The 18,074-nt window shown below is 55.1% G+C and overlaps 5 protein-coding genes across 5 annotated transcripts; 1 reads left to right on the plus strand and 4 right to left on the minus strand.

The window, feature by feature from the left end:
* Window positions 1-745: 745 nt before the first annotated feature.
* MAM_04186 (Topoisomerase II-associated protein PAT1) lies at window positions 746-3,412 on the minus strand (the record flags this gene model as incomplete). The annotated part of the gene is made up of 6 exons (XM_040822984.1): window positions 746-1,234; window positions 1,310-1,627; window positions 1,687-1,986; window positions 2,064-2,765; window positions 2,833-3,041; window positions 3,121-3,412. The coding sequence occupies 6 exons, from the start codon at window positions 3,410-3,412 to the stop codon at window positions 746-748; spliced, it is 2,310 nt and encodes a 769-aa protein (XP_040678863.1).
* Window positions 3,413-6,296: 2,884 nt separating this feature from the next.
* Window positions 6,297-8,951, minus strand: MAM_04187 (HbrB-like protein; the record flags this gene model as incomplete). Its single annotated transcript, XM_040822985.1, has 1 exon — window positions 6,297-8,951. The coding sequence occupies one exon, from the start codon at window positions 8,949-8,951 to the stop codon at window positions 6,297-6,299; it is 2,655 nt and encodes an 884-aa protein (XP_040678864.1).
* Window positions 8,952-9,603: 652 nt separating this feature from the next.
* Window positions 9,604-9,918, plus strand: MAM_04188 (EKC/KEOPS complex, subunit Gon7; the record flags this gene model as incomplete). Its single annotated transcript, XM_040822986.1, has 1 exon — window positions 9,604-9,918. The coding sequence occupies one exon, from the start codon at window positions 9,604-9,606 to the stop codon at window positions 9,916-9,918; it is 315 nt and encodes a 104-aa protein (XP_040678865.1).
* Window positions 9,919-10,196: 278 nt separating this feature from the next.
* MAM_04189 (AvaB protein) lies at window positions 10,197-13,565 on the minus strand (the record flags this gene model as incomplete). Its single annotated transcript, XM_040822987.1, has 4 exons — window positions 10,197-10,767; window positions 10,821-10,929; window positions 10,990-13,407; window positions 13,484-13,565. The coding sequence occupies 4 exons, from the start codon at window positions 13,563-13,565 to the stop codon at window positions 10,197-10,199; spliced, it is 3,180 nt and encodes a 1,059-aa protein (XP_040678866.1).
* Window positions 13,566-14,264: 699 nt separating this feature from the next.
* Window positions 14,265-17,080, minus strand: MAM_04190 (spx; the record flags this gene model as incomplete). Its single annotated transcript, XM_040822988.1, has 5 exons — window positions 14,265-14,410; window positions 14,462-15,239; window positions 15,304-15,651; window positions 15,715-16,870; window positions 16,998-17,080. The coding sequence occupies 5 exons, from the start codon at window positions 17,078-17,080 to the stop codon at window positions 14,265-14,267; spliced, it is 2,511 nt and encodes an 836-aa protein (XP_040678867.1).
* Window positions 17,081-18,074: the final 994 nt, after the last annotated feature.

An 18,074-nucleotide genomic window follows, 5' to 3' on the forward strand; every position in this document is an offset into this window, starting at 1 on the left:
AGGAAAAAAAAAAAAAAAAGAAAAAAAAAAGACAAGACTCCATTAGCATTCGCTCTCCACCACTTGCGTTTCTTCTTCGCCCCTCGGTTGGACCATCCCCTTCATTTTCGTCGAGTGCCGATCCCCTTCTCTCTCTCTCTCTCTCTCTCTCTCTCTCTCTCTCTCCCCCGCTCTCATTGGTGACCGACGCCTCTGTACAAGTCTGCCAAACACCATACACCGGAATTTTCAACGAAATGACCCGACACCGAGTCCACTCTGAGCAACCGTGTCCATGTAAAGCAAAAACGGAAACAACCCGAATCCGACTCTCATCATGTCGTCTGCTCCACTCCTAAACACATGTCCCACCCCCTTGTCCACTTCGTAGAGCCTGGTCTCGACAAAGGCTGCCTATGCCACATAGCACTCCTTCTTGCTGGGTATCAGTCGAGCAAGCGACGTGGACCATGGCTGGTCGTCTCGAGGTCGAAAAGACAAACGCCCAGCCCTAGACAAGAAACATTTTCGGGAATCTGAAAAGGAAAAAGAAGAAAAGAGTGAAAAAAATGAAAAAGTGAAAAAGAAAAATCAAGTGTATGCTGGTCTTATCCCATCGACTCTCCAAAATACGCATCAAAGTTGCCGGCCAAGAATCAACCGAGTACCGAAACGGACGCCGCCATGCCGCATGAAGACGTAAAAGAGCATGAAAATATATGTGTCACCCTCCAGCAAGCTGTCAAGGTCAACAAGAGGTAAAATCTCATGAAGGATTTCCCTTGACCCGCTTCGGCATCCGAGGAGTCGGCGGTTTCCCTCTGCCCACGCCGTTGACCTGAGCACCACCTGGCGTACCCGCTACACTCCCATCATCCTCGATTTTAACACCAGACGGGCGTCTGCGTTTGTTAGACGCCGGCGAGGTGTTGGCGCTCGGCCCACTTGAGCTGGTTCCTTGCTGGCTAGGCTGCAGCTGCATACCTGGAGCTTGCATTTGTCCAGGAGCTGGGCTACCGACGTGCGGTGATCCGGGGAGGTTCATGTGCGCCGCTGCAGGGCTCGCCCCCATCGGGAATTGACCAAAGCTAGGTGTTCTAGGCCCGCCTTGGGGTATTTGCGGACCATTGACGGCCTGGGGATTTCCGTTGATATAAGTTCCGACGTACTGCTCCAGTGCAGCATACGGCCCGACACCAGGGTTTCCTTGGCAGAATCCAAAGAGTGGGTTCATTTGACCCATTACTTCGACAATCTTTTCAACACGGTCAGATCAGGCTTCACGGACCAAAAAGGGGCCATGGAAATCGAAAGAGGGCGCATGGCTTACCTCGAGGAATTGGTGTACCGCCTCGGTCACCCCTTTGCTGTTGACAGCAGAGTCGGGTAGATCTACCAGAACTTCAGGTGGTTGGGTCTGGGGTGACTTGAGCTGCTTCGCCTTGCTCTTCTTGGACATCTCCGGAGAAGTTTTGCCATCCTGAGAGTTGACCCTGTGCCAATCTTTGATCCACATGTGAGCGGGTTTGGCGGCTTCAATGACCTGCCTCCTTGAGATGTATTCCTCATGTCCAGTCGTGACGAACTCGAAAAGCTCAATGCGCTGTTCATTGTCGAATTGCACTCGCAGTGTACCGGTAGCGACGAGCTGTGATTCTTCGTTTAGCAGCACATCCCCGAATCAACCTTTGCAGCACAATGACTTACATGTGAGCCCGCTTCAAACCAGTAGACCAGGCTGGCTCTTTGGTTCTCGATACAATGGCCTTCGCCAGGCAAAGATCGATCGGTCAGCCCCTTGTCCATTATCAACTGCATGCTCCTGACACCGCTACTGAAGTGTGTGTGAAAGTATCGGGCAATGGCCGGGAAGGCTATCTCGTATTGCTTGTCGGTTGGCTCATCAGCGTCATTTATTAGTACTGAATGACGCAGGACACCATTGTTGGAGAAGAACCGTCCGACAAAGCCGTTCCAGTACGAGAGGTCGTCCTTGGCCCTCTGTCCCTGCTGCAATCATCAGCTTACCGTCGGGGAGATCGGGCGTGGTTTTGGTCGTGGCCAAGAGTGCGTGCGAGACTTACAGGAAACCCACTCAGGTGTTCAGAAAACTGCATCAACTTCAATAGACACTGCCCCTTCAGATTCTCTCTTCGCTGCTGATGAAAAAGGGAGTTCGACATGGCCATCTGTTGCGCGGCGGCTGCTGTGGCAGCACTCATCTGTGACTGTGCTGGGCCAGCAGCCTGCTGAGATTGTGGCTGGCCAGGCTGCTGAGGTTGATTCTGTGGCTGCTGTCCTTGGGGTTGCTGCTGTTGTGGATTTTGTCCTTGCTGCGGAGCTGGTTGTGATGGTGTAGGCGGCGCAGGCGTCTGAGCCGGAGTCTGCTGGCCGCTGGGTGCCGGAGTACCAGCTTGGGAGCCTTGTTGTGGTGTTTGCTGGGCTTGCGGTTGGCTGGACTGTTGTGGTTGGGGCTGCGGAGGTTGAGACTGAGGTTGAGGTTGAGGCTGCGGCTGCGATTGACCTTGGCCTGGCTGGCTGCTTTGTTGCGGCTGGCCCATCTGATTCTGGCCAGCAGCACCCATATGAGCTTGTTGCTGTTGTTGTAGGTTGGCCATGGCCTGGGCATTCATGCCCATTGGTTGTCCAGGATTGCCAGACATTTGCTGGCTCTGGGCAGCTTGCTGTTGCTGCTGCTGCTGCTGCTGCTGCTGCTGTTGTTGTTGTTGCTGCTGCTGGAGCGCCATGTGATGAGCCATGAGGGCCTGAGCTTGGTGATGCTGACCCTACATCAAGGGGGTTAGTCCAACGTTGTCCACATCGACAAAACAATGGGTGGTGTGGTTCTCCTACAGGGCCCATTCTTCCCGATTGCCGAAGCTGTTGGAGCTGTTGCGCATTGAGTTGGCCTAGTTGCTGCATCCCAATGGGCATCCCGTTGACGCCGACTGGGATGTTGCCTTGAATGGCCTGCTGGGCAAAAAATGCTTGCTTCGCCTGTTGCTGCTGGTGTTGGAGAAGTTGTTGCTGGCGCATGGCAGCCATCGCGCTGGGGTTGTTGTCTAGAGATGCAAACAAGGCCGAGTCAAACGATTGAAACAACGCCCGGGGGGGGGGAGGTGCCAGACAGACGCTACTTACATTGATTCTGCAGCTGCTGCTGGTGTTGCTGCTGGAAGATTTGCTGTTGAGCGGGATTCAAGTGCTGCAATGCATGAACATGAGGATTAGCACCCGGTGGCATGGCTCCCATCAGGGCAGGGTTTACTTGTCCTCCTGGGCCGACGGCCATGTGAGCTCCGGCGAACTGCTGAGGCATTCCACCACCAGTCGCACCTTGTGCAGAGTTGGGAGGCATGCCGGGGCCCATGGGGTGGCCGGCGACACCAGGATGTCCCATCCCAGCGGGATGGCCTGTGAAGTTTGGGCCCATGCTAGTTGCCATCATCTCCTTGCTATAGGAAGCCGGCTACCCACGGCGTGGATATCGACAAGCGACTGCGGTGCACTACCGCGTGCACATGCGTCAGGAGTCGGCTGGGCAAGGCTGATGTCGATGTAGGCGACGGGCCAAGACTGGTGATTTCTGAGGGCGGGCGGGTATCGCGACGCGGATTGACGGCGAAAACGAAAAGGTCTCGGGTCCCAGTGGGAGAGAGGCCGGGTGCTGGACAAGCGACGTCGGCGAGCCGGACTCCAAGCAAGGGAGAAACGAACCAAGTGCGAGGATGAGATGGGAGACGGCGTCAGAGGCCGGGCAGCCTGATCGATGCGGAGTGGGAAAGGCCCAAACGTTGACGCCAGGCCGCGCGCGGTGATACACACGACGCTGACAGGGGACACAAGAAGCGGACGAGACACCAGACACCAGCGCGGGAAAAAAAAAGGCTCGGAAACAAGAGGCTCTGGACGCGAAGGGCCTCGCACCGGTGAGGTCTGCGCGTCTGCACGGCACAGAGGCGTCTGCCGGGTGGGCGAGGTAAAGGATGCAGCGGCGATGATGAATAAGTGTTGAGCGCGTCGAGGCGAGCGAGGGCGGAGGATTCGACGTCGGGACGCAACGCAGGACGCAGGAGTCAGGATGCTGGACGGGGATCGTCGACCTGGCTTTCTCGCCCGACCGAAAGAGCTGAGCGCTCGAGAGGGCACTGACGGCCCTCTGGACCGACTGGAGCTGATAATATGGGCCCTGGCGCCGCAGCCTGGGAGCCTGGAGCCTGTGGCCTCGGTGCTGAGTCGTCTGGTTCGCAGCTGCGCTTCGGCCGTCTCAGACTCTCAGCGATGGCCACGCCTCAAGACCGCGGTGCAGAGGCGCGCTTGACAAGAGTCGCTTGATATGGCGTGCGACTTTCTGAACTCTTTTTTCCCTCCCCAACCCTCTCCTTTGGCCCTTTTCACTCTCAACTTTTGGTGGTCGGTGATGCCGTGGGACGCAAAGTGGTGTTGGAATGGGTGCAAGTGATGAGAGGGACCCAGCAATGTCGGGGTCGCGACTTCTCAACTCCCACGGCCAAAAAGAGAGGGAGTGTGTGTGTGTGGCAGAGAGAGCAGAGAGCCAGACGGACAGGCAAGCCCAGACTGGTCGACCATGGGAGCGGGAATGAGAGGTGCAGGACAGTAGGGGCTGGCTCCACTAAAAGTGGGGATATGCAACTATACCAGTAGCTCCGGATCGAGGGCTGCGAAAATAGCCGCGACGGTCCATCAGCGCTCACACGGGCAAAGCTGCAGGTTATTTCTGTCAGCGCAACACCATTGGCGGGGACCTCTACGTCACCGGACTAGTCCGAAGGCAGATATTCCACAAAGCAGTCTATGTATTTATCAAAGTCCGTGGACACCATCTCGCAGCACCTTGACATACTTCCGCCGCAGTAGCCAGGTGATCAAGAAGTAAAGAGGAAAAGGGACAAGAGAAAATCACATCGCTCCACTGCGAAACTAATCGCGGGCCAGCAGGAAATAAGCGCAGCGATTTTAATTCTTCTTCTCCGTCGCTTAAGCAGAAGTGCCGTGCCGATTGTGCCCGGCGCCACTATTTTGGCCGCCTTGCCGCTAGAGCCGTTCCACCTTGGAGTGGTCTCAGTATCACGTGCACCGTACAGTGCGCTGCGTGTTTAAAAATTTGCCGGCACTGTCTCTCAATATCTTCTTCCGCGTCGCGCTTCCAAAAAAAAATCCTCTCTTCATGCTGTCCCCCGACAGCTTGCAACAACACAGCAGTTTCGTCCTTGCGTCTGCGTCGACCCGAGTACACTTCATCTCCGGGCTGCGGCACAATTCCTCAATTTGCAGAGCGAATATACAAGCCCTGGTTGGGAGCGTTTCCCATGGCAGAATTCGCACAAGCTGTGCTTCGAAACCTGTCGTGATGAAGCTTGTCAAGACACACCCATCGCGCAATGCTAACAAGCCGATGCCTCACAGCTTTACACCCCTAGGTAGGCAACTCGCCGCTCCCCTGCATTTCATTGTGTCCGCTGCCCTCTGCATCCCTTGGATGATGACATCGTTTCAAACGTCTTCTTTTCCCAACCGATTCGACCATGAAGAAATTCAGTCTTTCGGGCCCATGGGCCTGTTACTTGCCAGTATTTTCTGTCTGACTGCATTGCATCTGCATCTTTTGTTGGTACAGTTCTTCTTGGACTCGACACTAATCCGTGCAATCAGGTGCCTTTTTCCTAGTCCTTGACCGAGTCGACCTCTTCCACGCTGAGGACTCCTTGCGAATTGTAAGTAGAGCAAATTTGTAAAGCATTCCCTGCCCTTCTGGGGTTTTTTTTTCTTTCATGATGAAAGTTTCCATTTCATTCGCAGTTTCCACTCGAGTCCCATTGAGCCTATTTTGGGACGGATGAGGGTTAATGAACTTCCTTGGATGTCTGATTGATGTCATTTTCCCCCGTGTTGTATTCTACAGTGGTCAGCGATCATTAGCTAACGGGAACAAAGACCCCTAGATTCTCCAATCGTACAACTGCCCTCTTGCCCTTGCGGAAATTCCAGACGCGTAAATACATCACTAGTTAAATGTTTGACCTGGCTCTGTAGTTGTCGATACGTTGTCCTCATGGTGATTCATTCATGACCCTGTGTGGTGCACTGTGAATCTGTGATGTATATCATTGTGAAGCCCAGACTGCCCAACGCCGATTGCACTGTCTCGCTAGCGCCTTCAATCCCGTTGTAACAATCCTGCACGCAACTCCGTTGTTTGCCATCCGCCCTGTTCTGCCTTGCACGGTGTACATGTACATGTCATGATTGATGCCCTTGTCCACGGGGCCCTGGGTAACGTCCCGTCCGTTCAGACTTCAAGCAACCCGCAATCCTTCCCTTGCCTCGTCGCGTCGTATCCTGCCGCCCACAATACCCCTACGGTTTCTCCCCGTCCTCCCTCTTCCCAACCAGTTAAGCTTGAGCATCTTGCACAGCTCCTCAATCTTCCTGCTCCCCTCGTCGACGTCGCCCACGCCGCCGATGCTGGACAAGACGCTCATGCACTGCAGCATCCGGCCCACCATGTCCGTCAGCTGCTTCGAGTCCTCCACATTCTGCTCTCGAACGCTGCTGAGCGCAGGCAGACCCGACGGGGTAAAGGGGCGAATGGCAGCTGCGCCGTCGCTACCGTGACTGCCAAAACTGACGTTGCTGACCGCGCGGCTTCGCCCCCGTTCTGAGCCCTCGCCGAGCAATGTCGTGCTTGTAGAGTTGTAGCTCCCAACCAGAGGATCGACCGACACGGCGGTGCCCGGACGAGCGGCGAAGGACTGCTGCGACTCGGCCGGCGACGACGACAGCATCCTCTCCAGAGGCGGGGAGGCCAGCGCCGTGTGCGCAAACGACGACGGCAGAAACTCGAGGGACAGGCGGGAGAATATCGTCTTGAGGGTGTCGTGCCGGGGCAGGACAACAATGTCGCGGTAGGCCGTGAGGACGAGTCTCCTGACGTCCAGCAGCGCCGCGGCCGCGGCCTTGGGCTTGGGCTTGGGCTTGGGCTTGTTGCCGAGAGACGACAGGGACGCGGCCGCCCCGCCCCAAAAGTCTCGAGCTTGCTCGGGCGTCATGATGACGCCGCAGCCCGAGACCTCCAAGTCTAGAGGGAGGAAGACCGACTGCATGTACGGCAGGATGGTTGTGAATGTGAACATCCAGAGTTCCACGAGTGCCGGGATGAACTGGTCCTCGGGTGTCAGGCGCAGGGTCCTGTCTTGTACCGAGAACCCCGTGGCCAGCAAGTCTCGCAGGTCGTCCACCATTGAGTTGGGCGACCTTTTGTGGATACACCACTGAATATGTGTCTGAACCACACGGTTGAAGTCCTCGACCGGGAGACGGAGATCCTCGCCTTCGAAAACAACGAGCAGCTTTGCCTTCAGATAGGGCCAAGCTTCGTCGAGAGCCAGGTTGCTCTGGCTGACGGCCTTTCCAGGCTCTGCCACATCATGCAAGGTTGACTGCTGCGACAAGGGGGCCCACCCCGAGGATGTAGACCACTCACTCGCCAGGTTGAAGGTCGATTCGGTGTCCAGGCGACTGTCCGTCCTCTCGCCAAGTTTCTTGTCCTTCTTTCCTTTGGAAAACGTCGACGTCGCTGGACCTGGGCTGGCAGGCACGCTGAAATTGTACAGGCTGCTGGGCGCATTGGGGTCTGTCGGTCTGGAATTACTTGAGGCTGAAGAAAGGGGCAAGTGGTATTCGTCCTTGAGTTTTTGCTTTTGGCGAGACAGAAAGTGGTGGTGTTTCTTCTCCTTCTCCTTGACCTTTTCTTCCGTGAACACCTCGATGGGCCTGATGGTAGCAGAGGATGAGTTGTTGAGACTATAGAGTGACTGGGCAGGTTGGTCTACGAGACTACTGGTACTGAAGTTGCTTCGTTGCAAGGCAGACAGGGCGCTTCCTATCTTGCCGGGACTTTGGAGGTTCTTGTCTTTGGCCTCGCCCTTGCTGCCGCCACTACCCTTTCCTGGCCTTGAGAACAACTTGTGCTTCGACTTCTCCGTCTTTGATTTCTCCGGAACGGTGGCGGGTAGTGGCGGCACAGGCGGGAAGGGTGGAAAAGGCTGCGGAGAGACGGATTTGTCCCTTGGAGAGCTGTGACCTGATCGTGGGAATACAACATTGGCGGCTGCCGTCGCGGCCGACGAGTGAGGCCCGGCAGCTTTATCGTAGTGCTGGCCGCCATGCCCAGCAAAGGCGGAATCTCGGGGCGCACTGGCCTCGGTGAGACTCAGAATGGGCGGACTGAGCGGCACTTTGGATCCGCTGGCACGCCGCATACCATCTGCGCCTTCACCGGGAAACGGCACAGTCTGTGATCGCTGGCGAGCATGAGAAGTGTTGAGGTGCGACATGACCGCGGCCTGGGCGGCAATTTGGCTAGCTGATAACGATCCGCTCGACGCTGCCGCTGCTGCCGCCGCCGCCGCCGCCGCTTGACCGGCGGCGGCACTCATGCTGACGTGAAAGAGGTTGGACGTAGTGGTGGAAGGGAGAGTGGAATCAAAATAACCCTGCGTGGCCGAGTGCTTCCTCGAATGGCTCGTCAGCACAGGCGACGACAATCCTGGAGGTGCCTGACGACTTGGGCCGGGGGCCGGCCGGGAGAAGTTTTGGTGTGCGTTGGAGCTGCTTGAGTTTGCATGCGCTGTGGCAAACTGGGCATATATGGGCGTCGCGGGCGAGCCGGGTCGTTGTCGCGATGCAGCTATGGGCATAGAAGGTGCTTCAAGACTGTCATCGCTCCCGGAAGAATCGATGCGCAGGGGCGGCGGCTTCGTCGGGACCGATGGCTGCCGACTTGTTGACTCGATGGAGGGGCTCGCAGCTCCCGGCAGAGGCGAGAAGCTGCCGGGAGCTCGGGTCTGAGGTCGTCCTGATGTTTGCGGAGGATGCGGAGGAGGAGGAGGAGGCGGCGGCGGCGGCTGCGGCGGAGGTCCTCCTGGTGGTAGTGGCTGTCCTGGCTGCATTGTCGCGGAGATGTTATGTGAGGTGGTGCGGGGTCTGTTACATCTTGACTCAGATGGCGACGTCCATGGCAGAAGCAATCATACGTCGAAGAGCTGGAATGGAGCTGCGATGAGAATGCGGTCGTGATGTCGCAGGCCACCAAAGCGGCAGCCCGATGGAACTCGGCGGATGCGGGACGCACGGACAGGCGAAAGGGCAGTTACAGGGACAAGGGATCGCAAGACGATCTTTTTTGTCAGGATTTGGATTCGTAGGGAGAATGCGGATGGTGGGTGTCAGTGAAGCAGAGGAGGAGGATGGTGAGGAAGCGGGAACACACGGGCTGGAGGTTAAGAAGTGACGGACAGATGGGCCGAGTTCAACCAGTTGACCTGACCCGACCCTTGCAGTCTGGCCTGCAACCCCGCGACACCGGGCCCAACCTGTACATGGTACCTGCCGGTCTGTGCACGCCTACGCAGGTGCTCAGGTAGTGCGTACACAGTACGGAGTACCGCAGACTAAACCCCACAACCCCCAACTTTGCGACATGCTCACAGCAATTCATCACATAACCTACCAAGTAACTTTCAACTTAGTAACTACAGTAGCTACCACCCACAAGCACGACTTGTCCGGCTTCTCATTGTCGTGTCCTCTGTCCCCGTCACCATGGCCCCCGACACCAAGGACACCACCACCCTCACCGCGTCATACAGGTCGCCGCAAAACGAGCACTTCACCATCGTACAAACCCTTCCCGTTCCGGCATCAGCCTCCGTGCAGGACAAGACGCAATACCTCGAGGCTCTCCGCAAGGCCGTCACCGATACGCAAGACCAAATCAACAAGGAGTTGACAAAACGAATGGAACAAGACAAGGCTCGTGAAGCAGCTTCCGGTGACGCGGTTGCCGCCAGGCTGGGTACTGACGAGGACAAGGAGGAAGAAAACTACGGCGAGGAAGTCCAGGACGAGGAGGGCTGAGGAGGGCCAGGTGTGGAACAGTGCTGCGTATTATCGTCAACCTTCTACCGGAACAGAAGGTTGAACAGAGGGAGAGAAACAGAGAAACAGACCGAAAAACAGAAAACACAATGTGCCGCCGACAAGGGGGGTATCCCTAGAAAGACCAACGGCCATCATGACCACGCAATGCAAATGTTCCTACAACACCACTCCGTCGCTACTCTTGTCCGCGCCTGGGGTCGAGACGCAACCTCAAAACAAGGTCACGGCGAACCCCTCGCCCACTCTGCTCGTGGTCAACCATCAGCCTTTTTTTGACCCAACGCCCTGTTCAAACAGCCGTAATGCACCACGCTATTGTCGGGCAAGACGGCCACGACGCTTCCACCAAATCGCATGCCTCCGCCCAGCTTCTTGTGGCAGACAAAACAGTGACGCTCATCAGTGATGGTGACATGCCGGTTTCGCCCGCCCTGGCCGCTGATTTCACCGTCGCCAACATTCAGGCGTGCTGCAATAGCAATCTGCTCGGCTTTTCGCAAGCCAGCAATGATCCGAGACTCGTTGACCAGGCTGTTCGCGGATCGTATGCGCCCGCGGAAGTAGGATTCCAGGGAGTGGACGGGAAGATCGTCGGGAATCAGGCTGAGGGTTGATGTGGCTGGAAGTCGAGAGCCATGTTTGGACAAAAGATCCAAAGCTGGCCCCAGTTGCGCCACCTGCGGCGGCGCCGGCTTGAGATACAATGATAATAGTATGTGGTAGATTGACTGTGTCGAGTCGTCCGTGTCAACCGATGCACTATCCTTGGCGTTCAACGGTGATGATAGCGTCGCATCCTGTGACTTGTACACTCGGTTGCAATACCTGTCCAGGTTAGGAGGCCGGAATCTTGTTCCACTTCAAGTAGCTGTACGTACTCTTCTGCTTTTGCATAGTCTTGCATCTTGAACACGTATATCTCCAGTGCTTTCCTGTGCTGGCCCATGTTGCTCAGAATAACGGCCTGCGCTTCATAGAATGACGGATCTGCCCATAGTCAATAGGCAACTCTTGGTTGAGTATCAACATTATCTGTTGGTTTCTTACCTTCTTTGGGAATCATCCCCAGCGCCCTCGTGAGGCTGTATACCTGCCGAGAGTCACGTAGGAACGTCACAAACTTGGTCATGATTTCGTCCCATTCCTCATTCTTCTTCATCCCTTCAAGGGCCTCGACATACAGTTTCACCAGCCGATTATGAAAGTCGTGCGTTGTGTCATCCAACTCGTTGATGATGTGCTCTAGATACAGTCTCTCCAGCCGATGATCGACAGTTCGAAGAAATGCTATGACTCTGTCGCGAGGTAATGTTTCCGCATTTTCTGTGTCTCCAGTGAAGATTTCCATGCCGTACGCCGGGCTGCTCTCAAGTGCCCACCCAGCGTGTTCAATAATGAGATCGATCTCAGAGGGCGGCAAGTTCTTCAGGTACTCGATTGTGCGATCCGGCCCGTGCAAAGTCGGTGCTGCTTCATCAGGCTTTGTCGGTGACCCAAACCTATGGAGAAGACCCAAAGCCTGCCTGTGCAGTTTCTTGCCGTAGAAGAAGTCAATCAGCTCGGTATATCTGTTGTGCGCCAGCAACGCTTCGTTCACCACTTCCGGGTCGCAGAAATTCGGTATTCGGAAGAGCGAGCCCGCCAACGAAGGTTGCGAGAACATGTAGGCTCTGAAAAGGGTCGTGTCAACCAAGCGGAACGTGTTCCGAAGTTCTTCCTCCAGCTTCTTTTCCGACTCTGTCTGTGTGCTTCTCAGGAATCGCTCCGCCGCTTCCTCAACAGTCCGTTTCCCATCTTCTTGATCCCTCAACTTTCCCGTCACAGGGTCGATGTAACGTTGGAGCCTGGCTCTGGTACCGGCCAAGTAGCTGTTGAGTTCCAAGACGGCGTTCTTGAGGTCCTTACCCTCGAGAGGTTTGTCATCGGTGCCATGTACTTGCTTGGCGATGTCCGTACCCTCCACGTCAGCCCCGTCCTTTTTGGAGGCGACCGACGCAGCGTCTGATGCAGCCTTCTTATGACTGCTCAAGAACAACTTTGCAAAACCGCCAACATTTGCTGCAGAAGTAGCACCACCACCCTCACCCTCGCGACCGTCTGGTCTTTCGCCGTTGGTAGTCTTGGCTGTATTCGCATCCGCATCATCGTCTTGTGCGTCTTCTGCCCATTGTGACCAGTTTCCAGATATAACTGGAGGAAATAATCGCAAAACCCTCTCCGGCGGTGCGTGAACGTCATCCTCGTTCATCAAGTCCATTGCCCGGCGGAACTTTTTCTTCTTAAACAGCATCTCCGCCTTGAGCATTTTGACTTCTCGCAAAGTATCGACTTTGTCTTTGAGCAAAGCATCCTCGAGCATGTTCAGAACACTAATTGCTTCGTCAAAGTTGCCGCTCTGGATGAGTTCTGCAACTTGGGAATCGTAATCGGTGGCGTCCATCTTCCACACGCATCGATCGCTAGAGACATGGAACCCCTTCCCGGCGTGCGCCAAGCTGACCGTCGGGGGAGGGAAATGAAGTTGGGCGGCTCCAGGAAGCAACACAGTCTGCATCAAGGACAACGTATCCGGGTTGCGAACTTCCAAAGACCCCTTGGCAGGAGGCTGCAGTGCCAAAATGTACGGGTATGAATATCCGATGGACTCGGGGGTCGATGTCCACGGTATTTGCCGCTTCTCGAGCGGCTTGCCACTATCGTTGACAAACATGGTATTAATGTCCTTTGCGAGTAACAGCTGGCCCTCGGAAAGCCTCGTGGCCAGCGGTTTCGGGGTATATCCTCCCAAGCCCATGTAGCCCATGCCAGCTGTGCTCACAGCCCCAAACCGACTTCCCTGGCCGTTGATGCCAACTGCGCCTGGGCTCACAATGTCGATGACGTCCCGAGAAAGAACATCAACAACAACATAGCCACTGTTCATCCCACATACGAGCTTTGTTGCGTTGGCCCAAGTGATGGATCGGATAGATTCCGAGAGGACGATTTCCGCCACATCCTCGCTAAGCTCGCTTTCATGCCAATTCCACAACAAGAGTCTTCGCTTCACCGCGACTGCCAACCGGCTGATGATTTCCGGAATCCCCGTGTCTTGGTCCTTGATGATGTTGGACGTCACGGCAAAGCACGAGGCATTTTTTGTCCGGTCTAGGGTTTCTATATGGTCGTAATTCTGTAGGTCGTGCAGCGACACGTAGTAGTTCGACAGGGAGATGATGATATTGGCTTCCTTGATGATTGCGAGTTGATCGATGGCACGTGTCGAGAACTTCTCTACCTCACGTAGCAAGTCTGTGGGTTTGCCTAACGGTCGCGAGGCTGGTGGACTCCCGTTCTGTGCGGGCCTTGCATTGCCGGCTCCGCGATCGATGGTTGATGGCGATTCAGCTGCTTGGTGCCAGGAAGGATCATTCAATCTGTAGACGCGCAGAGCGCCACTGTTGAGTCCGACGAGAATACGGTCGCCTGGAACAGACATTAGCTTGTATTTTATGCTATGGGCCTTGGACCATGGGGAGGCCTATAGTCCTGGAGCTTGTACCATGTGCCAGAATAGTCTCAATCTTGGACTTGTCTCGCTGCCGGAGCTCGATAATCGGGCGGGCTGTAAACGCGGAGAGCATGGCGCCGGCGAGCCAGCTCGGACAAGAAGTACCAAGCTATTATGAAAAGACGTGCATCAAGTATCAAGGCTCCAGGACCGATGATGGGTGCACGGAAAGCAGGGCCTGGACTTTCCAAGCTCCAGCGTATGCTGCGCTGGTCTTGATCCGGATGTCGGGTGTCGTCGCCCCAACTTTCGGCAACGACGTCAATGTGACTTTGAATGCATCTCGCCGATAATAATAAGACCAGTGAGTGCGAGGCGCTAAGACTCCGCACAGTGCCATCCGCCACGTGGACTCCGCACAACTACAGTGCAGGCATGAGCTTGCCGCACGACGTCGAGCGGAAATATACAGGTACACGTTACATCCCTACTTACCTAAGTATCTACGCACTCAAGGCACGTGCCCAGGTACCCACTACCTCTTCCGCTGTTTCAGAGGACAGCAGAGCTATATGACAAGACAGGTCAAAAACTGTCATGAGCTGGTCAAAAGTCTGATTAGCTGCCTTGAAATGGCTGATGAGGCTGGGGACAGTCCTGAGAATATGTACCCCTCCGCGCGCTACAGGTATACATTGCACCGATTAGTCAAAGCAAACGACGTGCTTCAATGACGTACAATCTATATACCGCCGCAGTGAATTCTATGCGCGGCTAACTACCTAGGTAAGCACTCAAGTATTCATGATAAATTGTGCACAAAAGTCCCGGCCTAATCTAACCCTGCAACCTGCATAATGCCATAACCCAGAGTGATGACAACAGCGAGGGTGGCGATACTGCTAGGAATGCCTCTGCTGATGAAGTGCTTGACTCGGAGATATCTCTGACCTGTGGCGTCCTCCTTCATGATAGCAGCTGCATCGTATCAGCACATGGTCGACGGACACATAGATGTGACAAACTTACTCATATTGGGGAAGCCGCTGGTGGGTAATCCCATAGCTGCACTGCACATTAATACACCACCCATGACCAACAGGTTGGGGTGAGGCTGCTCCATCGACATGCCAACGTCGAATACCAGCGGCAGAAATATCAGAGCGGCCACGGTGTGGCTGATGAAGGTCGCAATCACCAAGATTAAGGAGGCAAAGACGACAAGTACGCCATACAGGCTCATGCCCTCGACCTTCTTTGAAACAAGCTCCGCAACAGCATGGAGCAAGCCAGATGACCGAACAGCCTTGCCAAGAGACAAGCCTCCTGCGGCCAGGATAATGATTGTCCAGGGGAAGTTGTTGAAGTCTTCCTTGGTCAAGATGCCGATGCCGAAGAAGAGAACAATGGGAATGATGGCAATGACGCCCATGTCACCAAAAACATGATCCATCCGATGACTTGCGCACCACAAAGCTATCGTGACGATGGTGACGACGCTGACAAACCACTGGCCGGCACTGAAGCGTTCCTTGACTGGGCGTATCGGTGCAATAGATGTCCCCTTGCCTGGCTGGAACGTCACGAGCAACAGCATCCATATAACGGCGATAGAGACGGCCCCCACGGGAATGACAATGAAGAACCACTGTAACCACGTCGGTTCGGGCTTCATGATGCCCATAGCAACTACATTTTGCGGCGACGCAATTGGCGAAAGCATGCCGCCAATATTAGAGGCGAGAGCAATACCGATGATGACGGCCTTGGACATGTCTGAATCTGACGGCAATGTGCGTAACATGGGCTGAGACGCTGGTTAGTAGAATTCCGCATCCCAAACCTATACGACTTCGAGTTCGTTGACTCACCTCGATGATGGAATAGCACAGAACAGGGGCAGCCACATTGCTAATCAACATTGATGCAAATGCAGCAACAAACATGTTGGCCACAAGCACCGTCCGCGGCTGGGTGCCAGCTTTGCTGAGGATGAGCGTCGCCAGACGCTTATCTATTTTGCACTTGGACAGGGCTGCCGCAAGTGTGAAGCCACCAAGAAGCAACATAATGACTGGACTCCACATGGCAGCAAAGATTGCATTGGTGGCGTGTTTGGCATCAAGACGTCTGCGCTTGGGTCCATTTTCGTCGCAAACGACCTGGAGCACAACGGATAAGAAGGGAATGAGCAGCGATGTCACGAACAACGGAATAGTCTGATGAGTACTGCATTAGAAAACGACCGGGGTGTTGATTGGCTCGTGCGGTGTAAAACTGACCTCCGTTGCCCATAACAAGCTGACAAAGACCAACAAGGCCAGGCAATTTTGCTCCTCGGGCTTGTCCATGATGGGAACGGCAAGAAGCACAGCAAAAGCGCCCAGAGAACCCAGCAAGGTAAGCATGGAAGAGCTGGTCAGCCAACCAGGTAGTGAGAGCCGTCCCAGAGGCGTCCTAAATTGTTTCGTGACTGCCATCTCGTCATCGTCACCTTGTAAGCGCTTCGGTATTGCGGCTTGGTCCTGGCCAAGAAGAGACTGGCCAAATCTAGCCGCCTCGGCACGCCTTTCAATACCAATGAGGTCTCTCCACACGGTATTACGTTCCCACACGACGTGTTCTCGAAGGTGAGACCGTAGGTCCTTCTTGGCGAGCTCTCGGTCACCACCGGTAACAACTTCAGCGTAAGCATCCTCCATCTTTTCGATATTCTCTTCGATGGTTTTCTTTGTTTCGGGTTTGAAGGGATACGCCGTATCAACATTGGCCCGCATGAATGGGCCCTTGAGTTCCTTGTCTAGTATCTTGTCGAATTTTTTCAGAATTTTGCTGAAACCAGTCTTGTTCAGTTGGACGTACGACTTGAGCTCACACAGCTGCACGTAGAGGCTGATGATGCGCTTCTTCAGCATGATGCTGGAGGAGAATAGGCCCGAAGAGAACATGACGGACTGGTCGCCAAAATCCTCAACAGTACTGTGCCTTCGTACAGAACGATTGAACTCTGAGGACGCAGTCAAATCAGCCTGGTGGTGGCCGACAGTGGCAATGCTCCTCCGGCGACCACTACTACTTTTGGGTTTGTGCAACGCAGTCGTCTCATCATCGTCACTGCCGCTATACTCCATGTCGTCATCTGAGCCAAGACCAGTAGAGCTCAGCGGTCGCAGATGCGAGCGGTTGTACTCGCCGAGCGACATTCGCCGCATGTCAGGATTCTCCGGCGATGTCCTTTGCCCGACGTCTAGAGTCAGCTGGTTGACTTCATCCAACAGCTCTCCTTCCTTGGCTACGTAGAAGGAACATATTTTCTCGAGCTCGATGCCGAGGGCTCTGCTGAATACGTCTGCCGGTTCTTCGCTGGAGATGAGGGGTCGGGATTCTGAGTCACCACCTGCTCGTGCTTGGTGGGCACTCTTCTCGAGTTGATAGATGCTAGATGGCAGGAAAGCTGGGTGTAAGCAGGGCTTTCATGTCATTAGGAGGGCCGAGGGGCGAGGGCCGAGGGGCGAGGGGCGACCAGGACAGCGATTGTAAAGAGGTCGCAACATGTCCTACTTACAGTTTCTTCAGATTGCTGTAGGCAATATAATGACTGCTCCAGTCCGGAACAGCATTGAACTGGATGCTGTGAGAGAACTTCATCTCGTCCTTTGCTTCAATCGACAGCCGCTTTCGGTCCCGCTTCTCTTGCCTGCGTCTCGCGATGGCGTGTGCGTTTTTGCTTGCCTGGATCTGTCGGTAGTCGGCGAGCTCGTATGCGTTGGGGCCAACGTCGGGCAGAACAACGAGGCTGTCTGGGTCTTGATGAGGACTCCCTCCTCCTTCGCGTTGGCCAGTCGAGACGCAGAGGTTGTCCAAGATATGAGCAGCGGGGCCAGTGCCTGGAATAGAGGAGGGATTCTTGGGTCGAGAGGGAATAGTAGGAATTGTGCAAGCTTGTCGACGCCACGAAGAGAATATTATGGGGCTCCAGGCCGGTCGCGTGGTCAAGCCGGACAGTGACGGTGAAGGAGAGGATGATTGATGGCTACTAGCAGAGCAGACGGCTAGGAATGGCCACTCTGTTTGGCGTGCATGTCGGTTCAATCGTGCGATGGGGGAAGTTTCAAGTTTGTTGGCCTACAGTGCCGGCGCGGTCTGGCGCATGCACTACCACTTGGGTACCTGGGTATCTACTCCAGGACAGGTACGCAGGTAGGTACCTAATAGTTCGCACAGAGTGCTTCTGGATTGGGGGAGTTTTAACGTTGTGCCTGCAGGAGAACTGCCCTGCCTGCAGCCTGGCGGGCGGCACTGGGCTCTGGAGGCTGCAGGCAGGGCGGGTGGGGGGGGAACCTTGTGTACTGTAAGTAGGTACTTCTTTAAGAACCTACCTACTACTTGGGTACTTGGGCACGTAGTTTGTCCGAAGTACCCGGCCGGGCTGCTCCGTAGACCCGACGCCGTCCAATGCTGTCTCACCTTTTACACATGTGGGTTTCTGTACCTGTGCCACTGGATCGATTTGCGACTTGCCCCACCAAGCCTAACCAAGTCACGCCGTCTCGAGCTCACCGCCCTCGTCGAAATACCAGGCTGGGCTCCGACACGAACCACCACGACTTTTCCGTGACGGTCGTACTATATAACTCACCCT

Source organism: Metarhizium album (assembly GCF_000804445.1).
Source record: "Metarhizium album ARSEF 1941 chromosome Unknown scaffold_9, whole genome shotgun sequence".
Classification (NCBI taxonomy): Eukaryota; Fungi; Ascomycota; class Sordariomycetes; order Hypocreales; family Clavicipitaceae; genus Metarhizium; species Metarhizium album.